Below are 22,670 nucleotides of genomic sequence, written 5' to 3'. Positions count from 1 at the left end.
TTGTAAAAGTACGGATGTAATAACGCTTCATTTTGATGAAATATTCATGTGATGACACATTCATTAATATGTACAGTATGCAATTACTTTAGATTATAATTTATGCAGAGTATTTGTTATATCCTTCTTATTTAATTGCGCTATTTACACTGAAAAAATTATAAAACTAATTCATAAATTTTTCATATCTCCCATTAAGTAGGGGCATGATTACGATCGAATCTAACATAATCATTTTGTAATACGTAAATGTGCAGAACCCATACTTTAATTGTAGATAGATTAATTAGATTATTCAGCATACGTTTTAATGTGATTAGAGTAATTTAAATTGCGATTTCATCAAGAAAAAAATATGTATGCTTTGTTACTAATTACATTCTAAAATATTTCATGCACATCTAACAGCGAATGCATTCAAGACCAACAGTAAACTAGCTATAAAGGGAAAAAAATCATTCTTTATTGCGTAAAGCAAAATATTATCCATGTATATTTAATTTTTTATCACAATTAATTAATTCTCGTTGGAGCAGATTAATTAATTGCGTCCCTTTTGAATTCATTGCATTAATTATAGAATCACAAAATAGCTATGTGAAACGCAAATCAAATTAATTTGCTATATCTGCTTTTAACATACGACGAATGAATAAGAAATTTGATACTCTACAACACTGAGAAAGCGAAAATATTAATGTTATTGATTCCTTTTTCACTTGTTTTTATGGAATTTCATTTTTAATGAACGAAAAGAAGTTCTACTTGTGATATTTGAGAAAAGAAAAAGTGGTTTTATGATTTATTGCAAAATTACATTCATTACTTCTCTCCCCCAAAAAAGTAAATGCATGTGTCTGGAGAATACAGTTTGAATAAAATTTACAAAATAAATTTTTAAAAGGAAAATCCAATTTTTCGCCTCATTTCATAGACACCGATATATATATTTGCGTATATATTTGTAAGAATCTTTTACTAATGAAATCATAATTAAGTGATATACATTTTCGATTCACTTTTTCTTCAAGATTTAGTATCATTTACATAAATAATCTTATTTTATTCTCAATAGAATTTGCATGAAGTACTTTTTTTATATAAATATAAGAAAAGAATTGAGATTTATTTGTATAAAAAAGAAATATCTTTGCTAATCTAATGAAAAACTACTTTACTCTTTAAATGTACTAAGAGCTATTTTTTACTTTGAAATTCAATTTACAAACACACCTACATTTCAAACATTATATTTACAATAGGAAAAGCTCTTTCCTCTTTCTTTCATGCATATACTCTGGGTTCCTGCTTTCATTTTGCTTTATATACTTTATGGTAAAAATCAGTTGAACTCATTTGAATTAATTCATCTATCGAAGATTAAATTCTTTCTTCATTCTTTATATCATATGTATATATGTGAGAAATAGAATAATATCAAAGACGAATATAAAACCTATTTGATTATTTCCATTCTTCGAAATGGATTGTGGGAGAAGGGAAGACAAGTAATGATTGCATTTCATTCCTAGAGTTGGAAACTGTTTATACAACTATTCATTCCGATATTTTCTTTTAAAACATTCGTTGTTTTTTAATGCTTTTCATTTTGCATTCTTTTTTTTTACTTCCTTCACTTTCGATGTTTTGTAATACTGGGTGGGATGCAGAAGTCAAATAATACCCCATAAAAAAGCTTTACTTTGAAGCTTATTGAAAATGCACTTTCTTTTAAAATGATATGAAAATGCGAGATGCAATTTTATGCTAATTTCTCAGCTCTAATTTATTTTCTCAACTAGCTAGTGAATAATAAAATATGTCTCGAAACTATCGCGTTATATTGTCTTTAAAATATTTTGAAACGTTCCCAGAAGAACTAAAAATAGTCTGAAATACTGATTAAACTAAAAGAATAATTACCTAATTTTAACGTCAATTTAAATTTAAAATATTCATATTTTCAAATATAATACACATTTAAATACAATTTCAGTATTCTAATGTAATACTTCTTTTTATCTTTATAAAATAATTTACTAAAAATTCCTTTGAATATGGAATGAATTTTGGTTCATTATTTATATCTTTTTTTTTCCATTACAATATCAAAACTGAAAATTTTCATGGAGTTCTCAAATACATCATTAGAAAATCAAGAATCAAATAATATGAGATAATATGAAATTGATGCACAGTATTTTTTTTATCATTTTTAGTTTCATATAGTGCATGACTCCTCTAGTTAGAAAATGTTAAAAAGAAATGTTAAAATGTTAAAAGTAATGTTAAAAAGAAAAGTTTGTCCTGAATATGCAATAGATTGGTTCATTATTTGAAGAAACGGTTATGGTTTTCGTTATAAAATACATATTTCAGTTCTGTAACAGATAGTTATTCATTAAAGATATGGATTTTTTTCTCCTTCGCTAAATGATAAATATCTGATAATCCAAATCATTATATACGAATTAAACAAGCAAGCTTAATAATAGCCATCTAATTTACTCACTATGGTGAGCACATAAAAAATGCAAAGTATATAATACATAATAATTATTTAAAATGATTTTATTTTTAAAAAACGGTAATCTTATTATAAAACGAATTTATGTGTTTGTTCTGCTGAAGCTTAGATGATGCTCTTTCACCATTTCAGATATGTTATTTTTCCTAAGCAACAAAAACTTATATTTATTTGAAGCCTTTATAGCGACACAATACTTCGATTGTAAGAAAAAATAATATGGCAAAACAGGTTTTCAAAAGCTATAACTTAATTATGAACTAAGAAGTAAAATTGAGTAGATTTTTTTTTCTCATTAACCAAGTATTGCTTTATTTCGTTCAGAAAAATTCAGAAAATTTGATAAGTGATTATTGTAAAAGTATTTCTGCATTTATTCTGTTTTGACAAAAATAATTATAAATATCTTTGAAGACTTCTGTAGAAATTATTCATTCAGTAAATAAGCAAGTACCGTACTTTGTTTCGTATCATAAAATAAAAATAATTTGAGAAAGTTCCAAAAATTAAAAGAATTTTTATGTAATTCTAGTATGATTATTTCTTGCCTTATTAAAATACTGTTTTTAATTAATAAAATAAATTCATTTTAAGTGAAATCAAATATATTAAAATTAATAAAACTTTTGATATTTATATTTATTTTGTCTAATTCGTCTTTTATTTCGGTAATGTGAAGTCATTTCAATTAAGGAATAAACATTTTTGAAGATCTTTTAAAAGGTCACATAAACTGTAATACAAAGAGTGAAAAAATTTGAAACATATTCTTTAAAATATAAAAATATTTCTTTAATATAAGTTTAGGGTAAATCAAATGTATAGTAATTCCTAAATCGATAATTTTACTATTTCATAAGCTAAGAAATGTCTTTTTCTAGTCAATAAATTTCTATAAAAAGCAAAGAGAAATAAAAAAAAAAACGTATTAATTTCCAACTGATTGTAACTATTTTTAGGAAATACGAATTGATAGAAAATTCACATTTTCTAGAAAAGGTTCGCTTTCTATTTTCTCGTAAAATTATAAATTTACAGTTTTTCGAACTTGGAATGTGATAAATTACTATTTGCCAGTTCCAAATTAGCGAATTAAAAAGTCAAAAGTTTGTCACTTTTTAACGAGTGCATAACACATTTTTGAACACTTCCAAACAGATTATTAAATTCTTTCTCAAAAGATAAAAGGTAATCAAATCGATTAAGCTGTATGTACACACTTAAAACTTCGAAAATCGTTGAAAATATCGAATATTTTTTTATTGCTTAATAATGTTGTCTGATCCTTTAGCTTTCAAACGATACCAAGATGTGGTCAATATTCGAACTATTTCTCGAGTTATAATTATTTTTCTTGAGGTGCTTTCATTAAAATCTCTAGTTACGGTGTTTTTAAAACTCATTTTATGAAGAATGATATTTTTCCACTCTGTTGCTTCATTCAAACAATCATAACTCAACAAGAAATTAACCAAATACAATTATTTATATATCAAAATAATCTGTATGAAATAGCGGATGTTTTGTGCCTCAATCAAAGTAATATTTATAGAAATAAATTTTTTATAGCTATTTAAAAGTTAAAATTACAGAAAAAATCTCGCTTTTTCTATTCATTGTTGATGAAAAAATTGTTTAAAAAAAACTTTATATTTTTATAACTTGATTGAAGCAGACAACATGAAGACTAATATTAGGCATCATTTCCAACTAGAATTATGTGTCTGTACAAATGAGAATTTAAGATATCATGTTTCAAAAAATAGGCTAATTAGCTCATTAAATATTATTCAATTAATTAATAATTAATGTAATATGGTTTTTTTCTCACTGAAATGAGTTTAAACATATATTAATGACTTACTGTGAAAAAACTGGACTTTTAAAGTTAAAATTTAAAAAAAATGAGAAGTGTGTACGTACACCTTAAGCTTCTTAAAAATTTTATTTATTCGAAAAAAGCTTAAATTATTAGCAGAATATAAATAAAATGAACATTCCAAGATGTTTTTCCCGACGTTCTCATTTATCATAAGCTATAAAAAATAAAGTTTCCAAAAGTTTTAACTTTAAAAATCTTAGCACTTTGGGCATACCAGAAAACGAGCCTGATTTCAGTCCTGATAGTTTCTATCTATCCCCCCCCCTTTCGTTTCTTTATGCTATGATTGAGTGGTATGATATTCAAGAAATTCAATCCATCTTTAAACCAGGTCAATTTATGAAAAGATTTTTCAATTATTTCGAAACGATGTGCTAAAGCTATTCGTTGCCTAAAGATATTTTTTTTATTATATAAATTTTTGGGATGCAGTTAGTTAAATAGCAATTGAAAAATATACTTTTTTTTTCTCGAAAAGATGTGAGAGTTCTACCAGCAATTTTTCCAAATAACTAACAAAGTATGAAGAATCATTTGCTTCTTAATACAATATAAATATTTAAATACTGATTTTAACCCTTTTTTGAATGATGATGGAAATGTCCATTATAACATTTAGTGAACAGCAAATTGCACTCAAAACGGGTGTACTGTAAATTGGTTTATGCTGGCAACTTTTTTCATGACTATTGTGTAATAAGGGATGTAGCTGTCAAAACAAAATCAAATGTCACAATTATTATAGCGGGTTTGAACTTGTCATTCTGGTGTTTGTTGTGGTTGGAAGAAACGTACTTTTTCTTGAATATTTTTTTGTAACTAATCTGAGATTTCTTTGCGAATGAAAGCGGTAATGAGTGGGGAAATTTAGAAGAGAGGACATTGAAAATTTTGTACTGAACTTAACATTTGAATTTGCATGATGGTAGATATATCCATCATACTGTTTTTTTTTAAATTATTTTGTATTATACATTTATGCTAGGATTTTTTGAACATTTTCCCTCCAATCTAGAGCATGAATTATATCACCCTGATTTATTCCACAAAAAAGAAGGCTTAAGAGATTTTTTTCCATTGCATTTTTCCAAAATTTGACGCATATATGCTATATTAGTAACAACTCGATATAAACCAAATTTCATTTGTCTAAATTTTTCAATATACTATTACTTTCACTTCTCGCAAATGTATATATCAAAGATCAGCTCTCTGACGGATTTGTATAAATTTGTAAAAAATATAATGAAGATATATAAATATTTTGGTAGATGTATATTGTAATATATTGTATAAATGTATTTAATTTGATTAGAAACAATTGTGCTTCTGACTATTTTCAGTTCTGAATCCTCATTTTTATATGGACATGGATAGAGTAAACAAATTTTAATGGTAAATAATTGTATCCCCTATCTCATAATCGTTCGATGGTATCATGCTATTCTTCATTTCTTAGGTGGTTCTTTTCCAATATGAATAGGGTACTTTATTTTAAATGAAGAGCAATGTTTTAATTACATATTTAAATGCCTTAATTAGCATGCACAGTATACCAGGCATGAAAGAAACTCATTTTTTTTTCTTTTGTAGCCTTTGTTATGTAAACAAAACCAGTTTATTTTGCCTGATCTTATAGCCATTTTTCTCAAATTTCCCAACCGGAAGAAAGTTTATTTATGTGACTTCTTTTTTTCTTCACATATTGATTTATTATCAAATCAAATATTTTGCAGGATTATATTTTTATCCTTTCTAATTAAATCAGTAATACACAATACAAGGTTTTATGTGTAATTTATAAAAAAAATACCGAAGAGCGTTTATGCAATTTGAATAATTACAGAAAATATATAAACAATTAAAAATTCTTTTCAGAGAATTAGCATAACATCCATTAACAAAATCACGGAATATCTATCAATCAATTTGATACCGTCGTTTTTCGCAAGCCGCTGAAAAACTCTTCAGTTCAAATGTACTGGAGCAAAACAGCGGGATTAAAGGCAACAGCAGGAAAATAGCAATAATGCAAGTTATGCTCAGTTACCGTCTAGAATTAAATATTTATAAATAATTCCATTTTTTTTTTATTTTTAATGATGTATTTAGTATAAAAATGAATATCCATATTGTACAACGTTATCGAAAATATCTGAAATCTATCTTTGAGAAAAAATAATCCATTGACATTTAGGAAATTCTTTATTGTTAAAAACATTTACAACATTTATATAGTAAATGACTACATTTATAATTCAAGACACAAATATGTTAAATTAAAGAGAAAAAAGGGAAATAAAGAAAATCATTTAGCAGCTATTACATCAAGGAAAGCTACTGATTTAAAATTATACAGATATCAGTCTTTTGTTTTATATATATATATTAAATATATTTTCAAAGGAAAGACATTTAGTACAACATTCAAGGATTATTTCAAATACAAAAAGTTGTATGAGGGGTGTTATGATAATAAAAGTACAGGTGACTGACTCTTTATAATAAAACATTTAATACTACATTGAAATATTATATCATGCACATAGGTTATATGAAAGCGGTCCAATAAAGGTTACGGTACACAGAACGCATACGCCACATTTGCACTAACTGTGTAACTCCATACATTTAGAAATGTATCAAATTAGACTGACGTGCTGTCTAATTCAAAACGCTTCCGGGAAGCAAAGAAGCATGGCATGTCTAATTATAAGAAATTTGAAGATATGCAGTTGCTAGATTTTTGCCAGTTGCAGGAGATTGGGGCGAAATTCATTGGGATTGCAGGATATTTATGCACCACCCGATTTAAGGTGAAAGAAAACCAAAGTTTGGTGCTTAAAATTTTAAAAATAGACAAAAAAATCGGATCAGCGGAAGGAAAAATGGATACCAGGGATTTTACACACGTATTCGAACTTTCGATTAAATATCGTAAAATTGTCGAATAGAATGGAATTACTAATAAACAATTTTAAAATCATATGTGACCAAAATGCCCATGATATTTCTTCTGGATGGTTCCAGAAATGATATCTGACGAGAAAAGAAAAGGAAATGATGGGTTTTGCAGTATCTACTCTCTAATCCAGCTTCAGTCCCCTCAAAATTTCATTTATCAAGATCTTTAAAAAGACCTTTTTGTAGTAAAATGCTGTGATTATCAGGATAATTATCAAATTTTGTTGTGGAATTCTTCAAACAAATTAGCAATCGGTGGTACATGAAAGGATATTAGTGTCAAACTTGTGACAAATGGCTGAATGTTCATGGAGAATATGTCAGGAAATAAATAAAAGGATATAATTTTTGAGAAATGTATTTAATATTTTATTGAATTATAATTACCAATGCAATATTATTTTGTACCTTTATTATCGGATCGCCTTCGTGTCATTAACATGAAATACGGAAAATAAATTTGAACAATTTAAATAATTATAAGCTAATAAATCTTTTCATAACAAAATTTAAGCAACTTCAGTTTTTGAATTTTTTACATAAAAAGCTGTTTTTTTATTACCTCGAAAACAATCAAACAAATACCCACTCTGCTAATCAAGCCTCATAGCATGCGTTTGAATTTTAGTGATGATAAATGATTTAAAGGAAAAAGTGATATTTTGTGCCAAAATTTTTCTTTGACGATAATTTCTGTTAAAAAAACAGGAATGCGGTTACAATATCAATATATATCAAAATGACTGTCATTTTATACATTCAGAATATTTTTTTTTTTTTTTGTAAAAAGCTTGTCACATTCCTGATTCATGTATTCAAACTACTGATTTTTGTTTAATACCCATTGTGAAGCAGAAATAGAAAAACACAAATATATTCTGACCTATTAAATACAAAAGTAGTCACATATAACTAGGAAAGATTCTTAAACATATTCATTACCATAAGGATCTAATAACATCTAACGATCTAATGGATGCAATCTACGCTGCCTTAGGATGCATGCGTGACATCATGGGTGTCTTACTTTCTAACGTGAGAACCATAACTTTACAACTGAAAATGAAACATTTACGGAGATATTTAATTTAGATAAAGATAAACTATTAAATATTCTATTTTAATGGAATATTTAATAGATGAGACACCAATAGGATTATATATTAATTAAGAATCTAAGAGCTATTAGGTATGACAAGTATTTATCGGAATGTTTATGATAAATGTAAGCATATTTGAATATTAAAAACATTCCTTATTTGAGCATTAGAACCAAATAAATTATGTACTAAAAATGAGACACGTATTATTTAAAAATTACATTCAATGTCTATAGTTTATAGTGAGTTTTATACATTCATTATACATTCAATATCTAAATTTTATAGTGTTTTTTCACGCATTGATTGCAGAACATATGAATGCAATGTGCTCATATAACCATAAAATTGAATTGATTATTAAAATTTATCTTAGTGGAATATACCATAAACCATAAATATTAAGTGCTGGGATAAATCTCTACTGTATGGTTTTTAAAGAAGGGGAACAAATCTAATTTCCTATATTTGTATAACAGAGACAAACACAATAAAAACATTTTATTTGATTTTTTTTTTCTTTTTACTGTTTAAAAATTTCACTTGATAATAAAGTTAAAGTATTAAATAGTATATTATCTCAAAATGTATCCTGGAAAATATATGAAATACAAGCAATTCTTTAAAATAGAATACGATAATTAGTACGAATATTTTTTTTTATTTAAAACTTTTCGAAAATGTTGCAATAAAAAAATTTCAAAAGCATTTTACAAACTTCACAGGGATTTAAAAATTATATTGCAGCTTAGAAATACGAGGATGTATATACAAAATGCAGTCACATCAAACACATAATTTTTTTAATACTGTACCAGAATATCTAGTTCTTTTATAGAGGAAATAGACATAAGAGAAATTTTTCCAGGAAATACAATCAGAAATCGTTATGTTTTTAAAACGATGATACGAGACTCTTTTCTGAATTTCGCTCCGAACTTTTGAAATCTGCCACAAGACTTTTCTTTTCTCTGGTATTATGGAGGGCCAGGCTTCCGTTAGCATGTAGACCAACGCATTCATCAGCGCTCTTTCTGGCATGACTGCGTCGGAAAGTAGTCATGAATGTGTTGTCCGTTCGGGAGGAATTGCTGTTATAGTAAGAGGTAGATTTGGAACGGGAGCTCTTCTTTGCTCTCAAATGGAAAGCCCCGTAGATCAGAGGATTAAGCATTGCTGTCGAGCTACCGAAGAAGAAGATGGCTGATTGCAAATCCTGGCTGAGTTGTTCATCAGGGTCAAGAAACATGAATATGATCATCATGATGTAGTAGGGTGTCCAGCACACGACAAATGTGAGGACGATGACAACTGTGATCATCAAAGATTTGACTTTAGCTTTCTGAAGAATTTTATGTCTGGCATCATGGAAGGGAGGTCGCATGATTCTTTCAGACAAGGTGCTTTTACGATCTGAAAGAAAAATACATAAAATATCCTTCAATTTATAAATAATTAATAAAAAAAACCTGTATTCATATACATAGGTAAATTCTTATTTTAAAGTGTATTTAATTATATAAATAAGTAATTCCATATAATGACGAGACTCTCTCGACGAGGAAAATTGCCGAAATTTAAGTTGTAAATGAAGGGGATTTTTTTCACAAGTAAAATTTAATATCTAATTTAAATTGAGGATATACATAACGAATAATTTATTGAAAGTATAAATCTATAGAAAAATATCTGTTACTTAAAGTACTGTTTTTTTAATTATTATTCTAAATGTATTGTGATGCGAGGTTTTCAAGTTCATGATCACAAATCGGTGCTTTCAGATAAAATAATTCAGACTAAAGGATTCCAAAATTAACATAATATATTAATAACCCTTTAATAATTATAGTGAACTTATTTTCATTTAAATATGCTGATAATAAAAGTTTTAAAAAAATTAATGAATGTTGTGTAACTTGAATATCTGAAAAAAATTAAAAAAATATCTTGCATAAATAGCCACTAAAAATAATACTTGTGCCCACGAAAAAATGTTCAATAGATGCATAATGTTTGTAAATATAGTTATATAAAATTTTATACGATTATATTAAATAGAATGCGTTCTCTGCGAACTGAAATTTGAAAAAAAAAAACACCGTTGTTTTGAGAAAAAGGCAAATATATATATAATAGGAGCTCCTGTTGTATTCATTGTTAAAGATAATAAGTTTGAAAAGTTGAAATTTTATAAATTATGTATTTCTGTAATCAGTAAAATGTCTGCAATTTGAAATGTCTCCTGCCTTGAAAAATCAATAGTTTGAAGGTACAAATGTTCATATTTGCTTTGTAACAGAGGTTAACTGGTTATGTTAATTTAAACGTCGAGGAAGTTTTATAAAAGAATCAAAGCCTTTGAGACATTTAAGTCTGGCCTAGTGCATAACATTGTACTACATATTTAAGGACATACTTCAAGAAATATGCTGATTGTCTTCAGAAGATGCTCAAAAATCAACATGCTATGAAAAATTCCGAGAATTGTTATGGGGAGATTATGACAACTGTTCTCGAAATATCTTTTATTTTAGAAATAGCGAAGAAGTAGTAGAAAAGCAGTAAGCTTTGTAATTTGAAAAACAGAACACTGAATTATGAATTGTGGTTAATATTGATTATTAGATCTATCCACCCCCTAATGACAGTGGCCAATCTTAACGCAAACCTCAGAAAGAATATCCCACCGTTTGATCCCTAAGATACCACCCATTCAGGTGATTCGATATTTATACACTGGAGATTGCAGTGCACAACTCACCTAATGAGTTACCTACTGATCAATATATGGGATTTTTTGACTAAATATGAGAAGTAAATAAAACGACAAAAACTACCTATTAAGAAATGCGAGAAGATAGCTAAAAGCACAAATACAGAGGAAGGTGTCTTCTGCTTTCTGAGGAAGGATGGAAGAGAAACTTAAAGGGAGAAAAGTTCCCTTGGAGGACTTCTTGATCGAGACACCCGCATTTATCTGTAGATGTCTCTGAGAGTTTAGAATCGGAATCAAGTATTTGCAAGAAATATGCATTCACTGTGAGGATTTCTTCGAAAAATAATAAATATGACATGATTCCAGAATATTCCAAAAACTGATTTTAAACTTACAAATTATAAAATAATTATTTCTATTTGAGTAACTGATTTTAAGTTTTTTATATAATTTTCTCCATAAAATGGATAATTTTGTGTCGATAAGTGGTGGGTACTCTGCAAAATTATTAATATGATATCTTTTTTTTATTACTAATTTTTTTATTAGCAGGTATACAATATTTCAAAAATTAATAATATACTAAGATCTCATTTAATATTTATGACATAATGTTGTAAATAAATGTGCATATTTGTTTATTATAAAAATTCATATTTGCTGTCCAAAATAAAAAGAAACGACTGGTCAATTCATTCTTTTCCTCTAATTAAATATTTTTATTTAATTTGCTTTGTTTTATTTCTGCAAGGACTGAATTTTGAAATTATGTTCAATTTTGTGTTCTCGATGGTATTTTGGTATTTTCAGAGATTGTTTGTTACTTAAAAAATTAATCTTATTTAATTCGTAGATGAGTGTTGCACTATTTACTAGTTAATTTATAAAAAAAATGTAATGTACCATAGTAACTATTTATCCAAATCAAAAGAATAAAAAAATATTTCAAATGTAACATGCTTTCTTATATACTTATAAAAAACTCTTTTAAAAACTAAATTTGATTGAAATTTTAAATAAGGAAAATGATTTTTAAATGGATAATTTAAACAAAAAACAGTACTCTTTGCATCCAAATTTAAATTTTGAAACATAAGCCTGAAATTTAAAATAATAATAATAATAATAGACTGACGTTAAGAAAATTAAGCACATTATAGTAGCACAAATTGCTGGTGTATGGGAAGTGTTTCTGATGTGTAAGCAATTTATTGCATTTGTTAAAACACCAAGAAGAGATACGTAAAAAAACCAATTGCATAAATTTATTTGCTTTAATTGAATAATACACCAAATTGCGGAACCATGAAAATGCCAGAAAATATATTGAACTTTTATTTGACCTTTCAGAAAAATAAATGCTATATGTATTCTCTCCTGATTTCTGAAGACATTTAGTTTCACAAATTAACTGTGTTTTATCACATACTAGCTTTTAGTTCTAACCCTTTGCACTCGGACTCTCACTCGCCATTCAACACGGTGCATCATTTTGACATTATATTTATTTATTTAATTTTGATTGTTAAAAACACCTGCAGAGTTGTAAGAAGATGCAGATTAATTAAAAGGGAGAATTCACCTTAAAACAATTATAGATATTTATTTTTCGGATCAATAATCAAATCTTTGTATTAGGTAAATATTTATGCATCGAATTATTTTTCCGAGTCAAAAGATTAATATCAGATCTTTTATTGGTATCTATATAAAAATTTGAGTGAATCTAATACATCTAAACGTTTGGACGTTTTGTCTCTGCATGTATGTTAACCTGGCATTGGTGTTATTATACATTTACAATCATCTTCAAGAAAACATCTATGTAAAATTGATACATTGTATAATTTGAATCTCATTTAAAACAAATAAATAATATTTAAACAATATTTCAAATTGGCACATAAGTGTTTAAAGTATTTTTTAAATTAAAATAAAATGCTAGTGCGCCTAAAAGAAACAAAAATGACTATTTGCATGCGTACATTGATAAAAGCATGAAATTAAAGTGGAAATAAAGATTATTTAAGCAAATTTTGATTGGGATAACGTACAAAAAATTAATATTAGTTTATTCAAAACATAATTTATCTGGAAACATTGGTGTAAGGCAGTATTCTAGCCTAATAATTTTACATAAAACAGAAGAAAAAGCACAATCAAACTTTTTTGTTTTTAGGACTAGTTAATTGAATTTCGGTTATTCTTCAAAATTCTTGTTCAACTTTCAAATATACAGAAAATAAAACTATTGAAAATCCAGATTTAATTATGAACTTTAAATGTAGTAAGCCTTCTTATTGATTGTAAATATTTATAAGAAATTCTAAATGTTAAGTGGTTTAATTTTCCTATTTTAAATTATTTGGCACTATTTCGGAAACAAACAGAAGAATTGTGTTTTTGTTTTTCAAATCTAAAGTATTTGGCATTTGAAAAGTTAATTAAAAATTTTCAGATCGTAATTATAATATACGTGTAAAGGAATGAAAACAATAAATAAAATGTCTTTCTCGAATGTAAATGCAAATCAGAAACTCGATTTCATTTTCAGAAAAGAAGAAATGAAGAAATATAATATTAAAGAAAATGCACTTTCGAATTTTCAGAAACGAGGCTGAAACATTCTGAAAGGAAATTAATAATTAGAATGAAAGTGAAAAGTAATATCTGATGACATATATGTATCAAAACCAAGGAATATGATCTTTAATAATTTTGAAACTTCATGAAGGAGAAACTTTTATGAAAACTATTTTAAAGATAAAGGCTTTTAAGATAGGTGCACAGAATTATTTTAACATGAAATTAATTGAAATATGATTCAGATACTGTGCATTTCCGATCTACGTTAGATAAAATATAATTCTGAATGATCTTCTTTCCATTTTGTTGTTTTCCAATCTAACTCTTTTTAAATTAATGAATATTTTAGAAGAATTCTTTATTTTATTACTTCGACGTACATCCAGATAATGTTCAAAGCAAATTTGTGTGTTTTTTTTTTCATTAAAGAATTATACAATAATATTTTCTTATAGATAGATTGGAGCTTAATATGGTTACTGTAGAAGAATCCGGATAGATAAATAGAATCTTCTGGCTATTCCAGAAACATTAAATCTAAATGTTAAATGAAAAACTTATTATATTTCTGCTTATTATATAAACAAAATTACTGATATCATGCAATATGAACATGATCCTTAAACGTTTCTTTTACCCATTATTATTTTCAAAATCCTGTAGATGACTTTAAATATGGCCCGATGATGATTTTATGAGATTTCAATCAAAATTCATGTCATTTGATCTCCTGATTTAGTTCTTTTTGACATTTAACTTTTGTGGTTGCATGAAATATTGTGTGTACCAGGCAACTTATACGGAATTGCAGGAATTAAACCCTCTCTAAATCACTGCTTCTACTCAATCAATACGCCAGTAAATGCATGGAATCATTTTACCTTTATATATATAAGAAGTTTCGACATTTAGCATGTTTCATACCTTTTAATCATTTAGAATTATAAGATAAAATCATGGCAATAACTCGTTGTAATGTTACAACAGGAATAGGAGATCGTTCACATTCATTAATATCTCTTTTGTTTGCCTTCTTTACTACCTTCTCTCTTTATTTGCAATCTGGCTCTCTAATAACATCTAATATGTCCTCGAATATTGGGAGAAAACATCACCGGAAGAGAAAACTCTGTCTCAGCTTCAAATAGCTGACTACTTCGTGTTTTCCCTCGCATCACTTTCTTAATTGAAATTTTCTCCATTATAGCCGTTTCTTTCATTGAAAAAAATACATTTCTACGACACCCGGGAACTTATCTTTCTTAAAATGACTTGAAAAATTTGAAAGCAACAGAGCGAAATCTATCAATTTGGAAAAACAAAACTGCTATAATAAACTGTATAATTTGTGAATTTAAGGTACAGAAAAACATTAATTAAAAGAGTGAAATTAAATCTAAAAACGCTAACGAAAGAGTCGCTTATTATGTGTCTAAAAATAAGGGCGTGTATTAAATCTTCATAAATTGTCCACTCAATAGATATCCCAAAGATAGAATCAATATGTTGCACACAAACATTGTAGGGGCTACAATCGTTCAACCCAAAATAGCTCCAAAATGACACATAATAATACAGTCATATAAAAAAAAATGTCTGGAAAGTTTTGGTTATTTCTTCTGAAAAGGAAGCCAACCAAATAAACTTTCTTTCAACACGTTGGAGTTCAGTTTATTAAAAAGAGAGCATCCAATTTCCCTTTAAATTCATCGCAGCCAATCACGTTCTTCCTTTTATCCGTTCGAATTTTTTCTTGGAGAAATGAAACCAAACATTTTCACCACATGAAAATTTGGAATGTAAGAAGCTTATTTTGCGAACTCAAGAACTTTTGAATCCCAAGTTTTTCCTTCTCTCATTATTTCTTGGCATATTTCAAGAACTTATATGGCATCAAAGTTTTATTGGCAGCTAATAACCATAAATTATATTTAGAACAAAACACTTATTTTGATGTTTATTATAAGAATTTAAATAATTTGATTATTAAAAATAAAGGATGTATTGAATGCAGCATCAAAAGAATGTTGTTTGACAATTGTTTAGGATGTGCATCCTCATATGTAATTGACTCCTTTTAAACTGACATCATAAATTTTAAATGATGAATGGAATAATCAATAAGATATTTTTGTAATCAACTAATATATTGTCGAATTTATGTAATATTTATAAATTATTATGATATTTATTTAAGTATTTAAAATAGAACTATAATTTATTAAGATGTGCAGATATCAATATATTAAAGAAAATTAAAAATCAGTTTTATTTATTGAAACTTTGGAATTCAAATAACTATTCTAATGTCTTCAGTGATTAAATGGTAAACTCAACTATGCTAAATGAATGTAAATGCTATTCTCATTGATAATATTTTTTCATTGAATGCCTAACAATTCTCAATTTCATGATTTTTGTTGGAACTTAGTTTCTTTAAAATATTGTTTCCAGTGTCAGAAACTCTTAGGATTTCATTTTCGCTTAAAGATTTTTGATAAATAAATAAAAATGATTCTCTTCCTTCAATTTGGTTAGTATTTATTCTGAGTCTTTATTGTATCTCATAATGTATTATTGTAAATATAATAATAATTTTTTTTTTTTGAAATTTGCGAATGATAGCATTTTGTACATGTATTTATTACATGCAATGGAGCACTAATTGTTTTTTCAGTAGTCATGATATAAAAAAGAAAAGAGTACATTAGACACTATTCTAGATTTTGCCAGAATATATTGTTTTAGGTTTTTATCATTGTAAATAGTAAATTTTGAATAATAACATTGTTCAGTCGCAACTAATATTATCTGAGATATATAATGCAGGTAATCTAACGGCAGGTAATCTCTCCTTAATCAAAAAAATCTGTTGAAAATACATAGAATCTAATGAAATAATGCTTTTTTCATAAATGTTCTTATTAATTGCGTATAATAATGATATCCACTTCAATAATTTTGTACATAAACGAAAAATTCGTATATACGAAGCAAAATTTATGTCGAGGAACAGAAGTAATGAAAATAATTAATGACCCAGACATTTGCACATAATGATTAATTCGTTTCTAAAACATTTCTTGTCTTTCGATTATGTTATTAAAGCAAAAACAATGCTAAAAAAATACAATGCAGATAATAAACCACTGATGTAAATAATAAAAAGAAATAAATACAGATCCTAAATGCCGACAATATTTGTTTGAGTATCGAAACATTTGCTCTCTTTCATCGAAAATCCCCTGAAGACAAAAAATATGGTTTTTATTCAACATATAATGTGATTGTATTTTGCTACTAACATCCTCCGCCATTTTACTAAAGCCAAAAGAAAAAATTGTACAAAAACTGTTTCAAAACTTGAGGAAATTTTTGTATTGTTTTCTCCATTATTCGAGAGAATACTTTTTTATTCATAGCAGTAGAAATTTTTTATGTGTATTTCTGACCTTTATAAGCTGCATAATGTATTCTGAATACGTTCGTTCTTAAAGAAATCATTTTTAAACATAAATTTCTATTTAGCTTCAAATTTTTCGTGCAGTTCCTTTTATATTTAGATTCCGGTTAATAATTCATGTACGAAATATTATTTAACATATCAATTATTTCGTCTGAGCTGAGGTAGACTTGCACTAACTGATTAAGAAATTGAGAAAATTTTTATTTTGATTACTAAGGAAAATTTCATTTGCTTAAATATTCATCAAATTCCAATTTTTAAATAATTTTAAATTATTAATGATCAAGTTCAATCATATTTCCAGAAAAGAAAGAAAATATCATAGCATGAATTTTCAATTTTAAAATTCAGAAAATAATTTTAAAACATCTAAAAAAAACTATAAAATAAATTGATTAACTATAAGTACAGCACCTTGTGTGTTCTTCCATGGATTTCATTTCGAGGCGTTATTCAGTTAAAGATTAGTTAATTTAAACCTTATGCTTCATATTATCTCTATAAATACTGATGGGACCCAATGGCTATTCAATGGAACTACGGCGGATGAATAGATATAACTGAGAATTTCCTCTCGTTTTCGTCAATCGTTATTGATTAGTACCCGAGGTGCTTACTTTGCTTGTTAAAGGCGCTTCCTCAAACGCGTTTGCAAGGCAGGAAGGTTTTTCTGCAAATACTCAAAGGAGCATACATTCAAAGTAAATTTGTTAATAGTCATCAGCTTAGTATGTATAGTAGGTTTGTATAGTAATCCTTTAAACACGATATGTCATTGCAGTTCTTGAGGGGAGCAAGGAATTTTCTTAGCTTTGATAGAGAATCTTGGATGTTCCAGTATTCTGAGAACCTGACTCGAATTTTTTTAGAAAATGAGAGGGTTAAAGAACCCATACCAAGCTCTATTTGGGAAGATCGCCTTAATATAAACCCTTGGTCAAGGAATAACGCCCGTGAAGAAATGCCTTTAATGCATGAGCTTACATTATTATGATGTTCATACGAAGCAATACGCTACTTAACAATAACATGCCACATTAAAAAAAGAAATTCTTGATTCTTTTCCACTTCTATCAGTAAATCTTTCTTTGTGGAATTGTTCTGTAATTAATTATAGTTAATTTATAATCGAATCATTTACTGTCATCTATCCTATAATCTATTGAATAAAGGAAGGTTATTTATAATACTTCCAGATCATCTACTTCCAATAATTCCGATTACGCACTTCTAGTTCCTACGATTCTGTCGAATAACATTTTGTTTTTCATCATAAAATTCTAAGTTTTAAAAAAAATCTCATTTTAATCATTAACTACTCCCAACTTATGTAATAACAAAAGAGAGAGTGAGAGAAAGGAGAATTGCCATTCGCATTTATTCGTTTAGCTTAAAAATGAATAAATTCAATTTTAATTAATGTATTTTGTTGCCATATTTTTTGTAGTTACAGTTCACACGTATTGTAATTTCGCTGTTTAGGAAAAAAATATCATTTTTATATTTCCGTTTCACAATTGCAAAGAAAATCCTTGTGTAGTATTTACAATATCTTGGGCTTTTATAACACCAGAGCGTCTTATTATTTTACAATGATGATATATAGAGCACCAGTAAACATACATCATAAATAATGCAAATATTTATTTATAATTTACCGATGAATTAATTTATATGTATTATTAATAATAAATTCATCAAAGGAAATCTTCATGATCAAACCCATTCTTTGCGCTTTTACTAAGAAAATAATTGATTATTATAATATGAATTCGGAAATTCAGAACACAGTTAAATCTTTTTTTGATAATTCAGTAAAATAGGTATAAAGACCGGTTACATGAAAAGTGCCATGTAACCATAAATAATAGTCTGAAAGAAAAATACAAAATAATTCCGTGAATTTATGTGAAAATAAATGGGAACCTTGTGACATTTAAAAAACAGCATGCAAGAAATTGTAGGGCGATAATCATTAAAAATACTAATAGTGTGGTTGAGTCTTTTGTGCAAGACATATAATTTATGGCTTGAATTTTCCTAACAGTATAAGCAAAAATTTTTAACTTCCCAGGTACCTAAACAATTGGTAATGATTTATGAAGTAATATGCTAAATTATGCACGTGCAATTAATATTTTCCATGTCCAAAATATACTTTCAAATAAAAACTTGATATATTAAGATGGGAAAATTATGAGGATAGGGTGAATTAATGTTAGTTAATATTGTGAAATGTGTCGATAACTCTTTTGCGCCGAACTTTTTCACAAATAATATAGATAATTAAAAGCAGTACTTAAAAGGTTATGCAAATATGTATGTTTCAAGCTGTTCGCTTCTTTCAAATAAAAAGAAAAGGTTTTATTACAAAGAAGAAAATAGATGTCTCAGAAAAATCTTAGTTAATTAATTTTCCCTGTAGGGTAAAATTCATGGTTAACCCGCGAGCACTCGCACCCATTTTCGAACACGAGAACTCGTCCGGGTATCTCATACCCTAATTCATTTCTGCTATTTAAATATTAATTAATACTGTTTATAAGCAAACCTTAGGTAATTAAATATTAAAAAACAATGCATTTAAGAATTTAAGTGAATTTAATAATAATTACTTACATGTTTAGAGACAGTTTTTACAAATTACATACTGATGATCTACACAGAGACTCCTTTCACATTTTTGGCACATAAACCTTGATTTTCTGTCTTTATTACATGGACAAAATGCACATCGTTTATAGTTTCCTTTGAGCTTTTTTGCAGGAGTTTCACTATTAGTAAATACCAATTCCTTAGAAGTGCTTGGATTTGTTATTATTCCTTGAGGCTTACGGTTTCTGTGTTGTTCTGAAAAAGCGAGTCCCAGTGTTTAAAAAAAAAAAAAAAAAAAAAAAAACGTCTGTTTCTGAACTGTGTAGGAGGATTTTTCGTGGGAGGAATCTGTGTCCTTATCATCGTTCAAACTAGTTTATCTAGGAATTACAAGGGAAAATACCAACTCAGAAATCTGACGGCTGATGTATAAGATGTACGTAAAGAATTTTTCCTGTAGTTTCAAAAAGAGAGTGGGTTTTGATTTAACAAATCCAAATAATGGATTTAAGTGTTTAATTTTCTACATGCAAAGATCTGGATGCTCAAAGGCAAGAGAATTTAATAAAATTATTCACCAAAACTTAACTGGTAATCGCCTAAATTTTCTTATTCCTTAAAATGCGAGTTTCCAAATTAATACTAAAGGCTAAAGAAAAGAAATAAACAAGAAATATGACGTTTTCAAGAATGATAAATGCAAACAAAATGTTTCTAGGAACTTTCAAAATATCTCTATTATTAATGCAATACTTCTGCATTACTTATTGCAAGCATGGTTAATATATATACCGGATGTCTACTCTTATCTAATCTTTACAACTAATTTCCAAACAGTATCAGTCTTATATATCTAATAGTAAAAATGGTTTTAAAATGAAGTAAAGAATATTTTTTATGATGTTTTAGTCAATAATTTTTATTGTGAATTACATTTTATATTTTTAAACAGATCGTTGGTCCTATGAATCATATTTAGTGAAATATTCTCGAGACACTAATATTTTAAATTTCACAAATATCCTTTCTTTTGAGACTAAATCCGAGCCAGTTATTAAAATTGAATATTATCATCTGGTAAAACAGAGAATTTTAGACCATTCCATTGATTGTCTGAAAGAAGGTACTCCCTTCAGCCCTTTAAGCGCTGATTAGCCTTAAAAATATTAAGAAATTGTTCATTTTTCTAAGATAGTGATAGCCATGACATTATTTGCTTACAGAATACTGATTTTTTTTTATTACAATTTTAGTATCAACATTTTTTCACTGAATATAACTCTTAGTGATCAAAGGAAGATACAAAATTTAGATTTCATAATTTTCTCAGAAGTACATTTATTGACTGAAACAAAATAAATATTTAAATCCTTTTGAAATTAAAATTGAAAATTGAATTTTTGTAAAAAAAAAAAAAAAAAATCTGTAATACTTATAAGAATTCAATGCTGAGCGATTCTGTTTTCTGTGCTCATATTTAAAAAAATGTTTGGTTTCAATATATATATATATTAATTGAAGTGTAGTCACTTTCTCTTCAATAAACAATATAAATAAAGTTATAAAAATATACAAATAAAACTTATTCAATATAACTATAGGAATAAAACTTATTTATATAGCCCATATTTTGCTGGATGCACATTTGAATGGAATTGTCAAAGATCATCTCAGTGGTCCTTACATCGTATCGCCTTGTCTTGGATAGACAAACTAATTATTGGTTTTTTTTTTACTGAATATTTAAATTATTTCAATAAGAGCGTGTTTCTCAGTTGCTGATTCGTTCTGTATATTATAAGTCCTCACTCATTTCAGTAATGAATTTGGCAAATAGAATCTTATTTTTAGTTTAAAATAATGAATTCTGATATGGTCTGAATCATTTTCTGCCAAATAATAGAACATATCACCAAAAAATCATCTTCCAGTTTCTATCAATTTTCTCCTTTTAGGGTAATATAAAAGAAAAAGTGTTAGTTTCCCCTCGAATCAACAAAAGAAAATTAACACTCGCTTCTTTCCAACTGCTGGATTATGAGATTCGTCTTCTTCAGACTTGACGCTAATATGGAAAAAAAAAAAAAAAGCGATGGTGGGTCCAGCTGTCGGAGAGTTTCTGATATACAAAAGGAATCTTGAAAATGATTCGAAGTTATTTGCAACTTGATGTCAAGATCATGTAAGTTCTTTTAGACTAAGTTTTGATTACTTTACTACGTTATTTCATTTCTTGTCTATGCATTAGTTCAGCTTTAATTAGGTTGAAAAAAAAGCATTTACGGTTTTGTTATGTAGCATAATTCTTAACATTCTTTTTACCCCCTTAACTTTTTTTTAATTATCACACTGGCGCTGAAACATTTCATATAAATATTCCTGATTCCATAAATAGATATCCAGAACAAGTTTCATTATGCTATAAAGATAACTGGGTGAAGTTATGAAATTCTAATTTAGCTATTCTGAATTAATTAATATTAAAGCAGTATATATTTCTAATTATAAGAAAACTTGTGTCTCATTGCAATTCTACAAATAAATGTATTCTAAAAATTAGGAAATAATTTTTTGAAAAAGTTACGTGGGTTTATTTGCAGTGCAAATATTTATTGATTAGATTTGAAACAATTAATTATTAAAAGAAGTACAATTTTATTTATTTATTTGAAATTCTTTTACAAAATTATCAAAGTAAATTGAAGAAAATTTTATTTTCAAATAAATAAATTATATGTGAAAGAAAAAAAACCCCTTCAAATAACTTATTTTCATCTTCACATGTGTAATCATGCTCAATTTGTTATTAATGCACAAAATGAAGATTTAATGCA

At 27.0% G+C, this 22,670-nt stretch overlaps 1 protein-coding gene across 1 annotated transcript in view; it reads right to left on the bottom strand.

Annotated features, from left to right (window-relative positions):
• Nucleotides 1-9,237: 9,237 nt before the first annotated feature.
• The window catches only part of LOC129972103 (gonadotropin-releasing hormone receptor-like), a 96,239-nt gene continuing 82,806 nt past the window's right edge, over nt 9,238-22,670 (bottom strand). Inside the window, exons 3-4 of the mRNA XM_056086091.1 lie at nt 19,741-19,755; nt 9,238-9,876 (exon numbers count right to left, since the gene is read on the bottom strand). Coding sequence (XP_055942066.1) covers nt 9,369-9,876; nt 19,741-19,755 — 523 coding nt within the window. The 3' untranslated portion in view covers nt 9,238-9,368. The remainder of the gene's footprint in view (nt 9,877-19,740; nt 19,756-22,670) is intronic.

Source organism: Argiope bruennichi, chromosome 1 (assembly GCF_947563725.1).
Source record: "Argiope bruennichi chromosome 1, qqArgBrue1.1, whole genome shotgun sequence".
Taxonomy (NCBI): domain Eukaryota; kingdom Metazoa; phylum Arthropoda; class Arachnida; order Araneae; family Araneidae; genus Argiope; species Argiope bruennichi.
The sequence above is the reverse complement of the archived record's forward strand: the minus strand, read 5'-3'. Positions and strand labels throughout refer to the sequence as shown.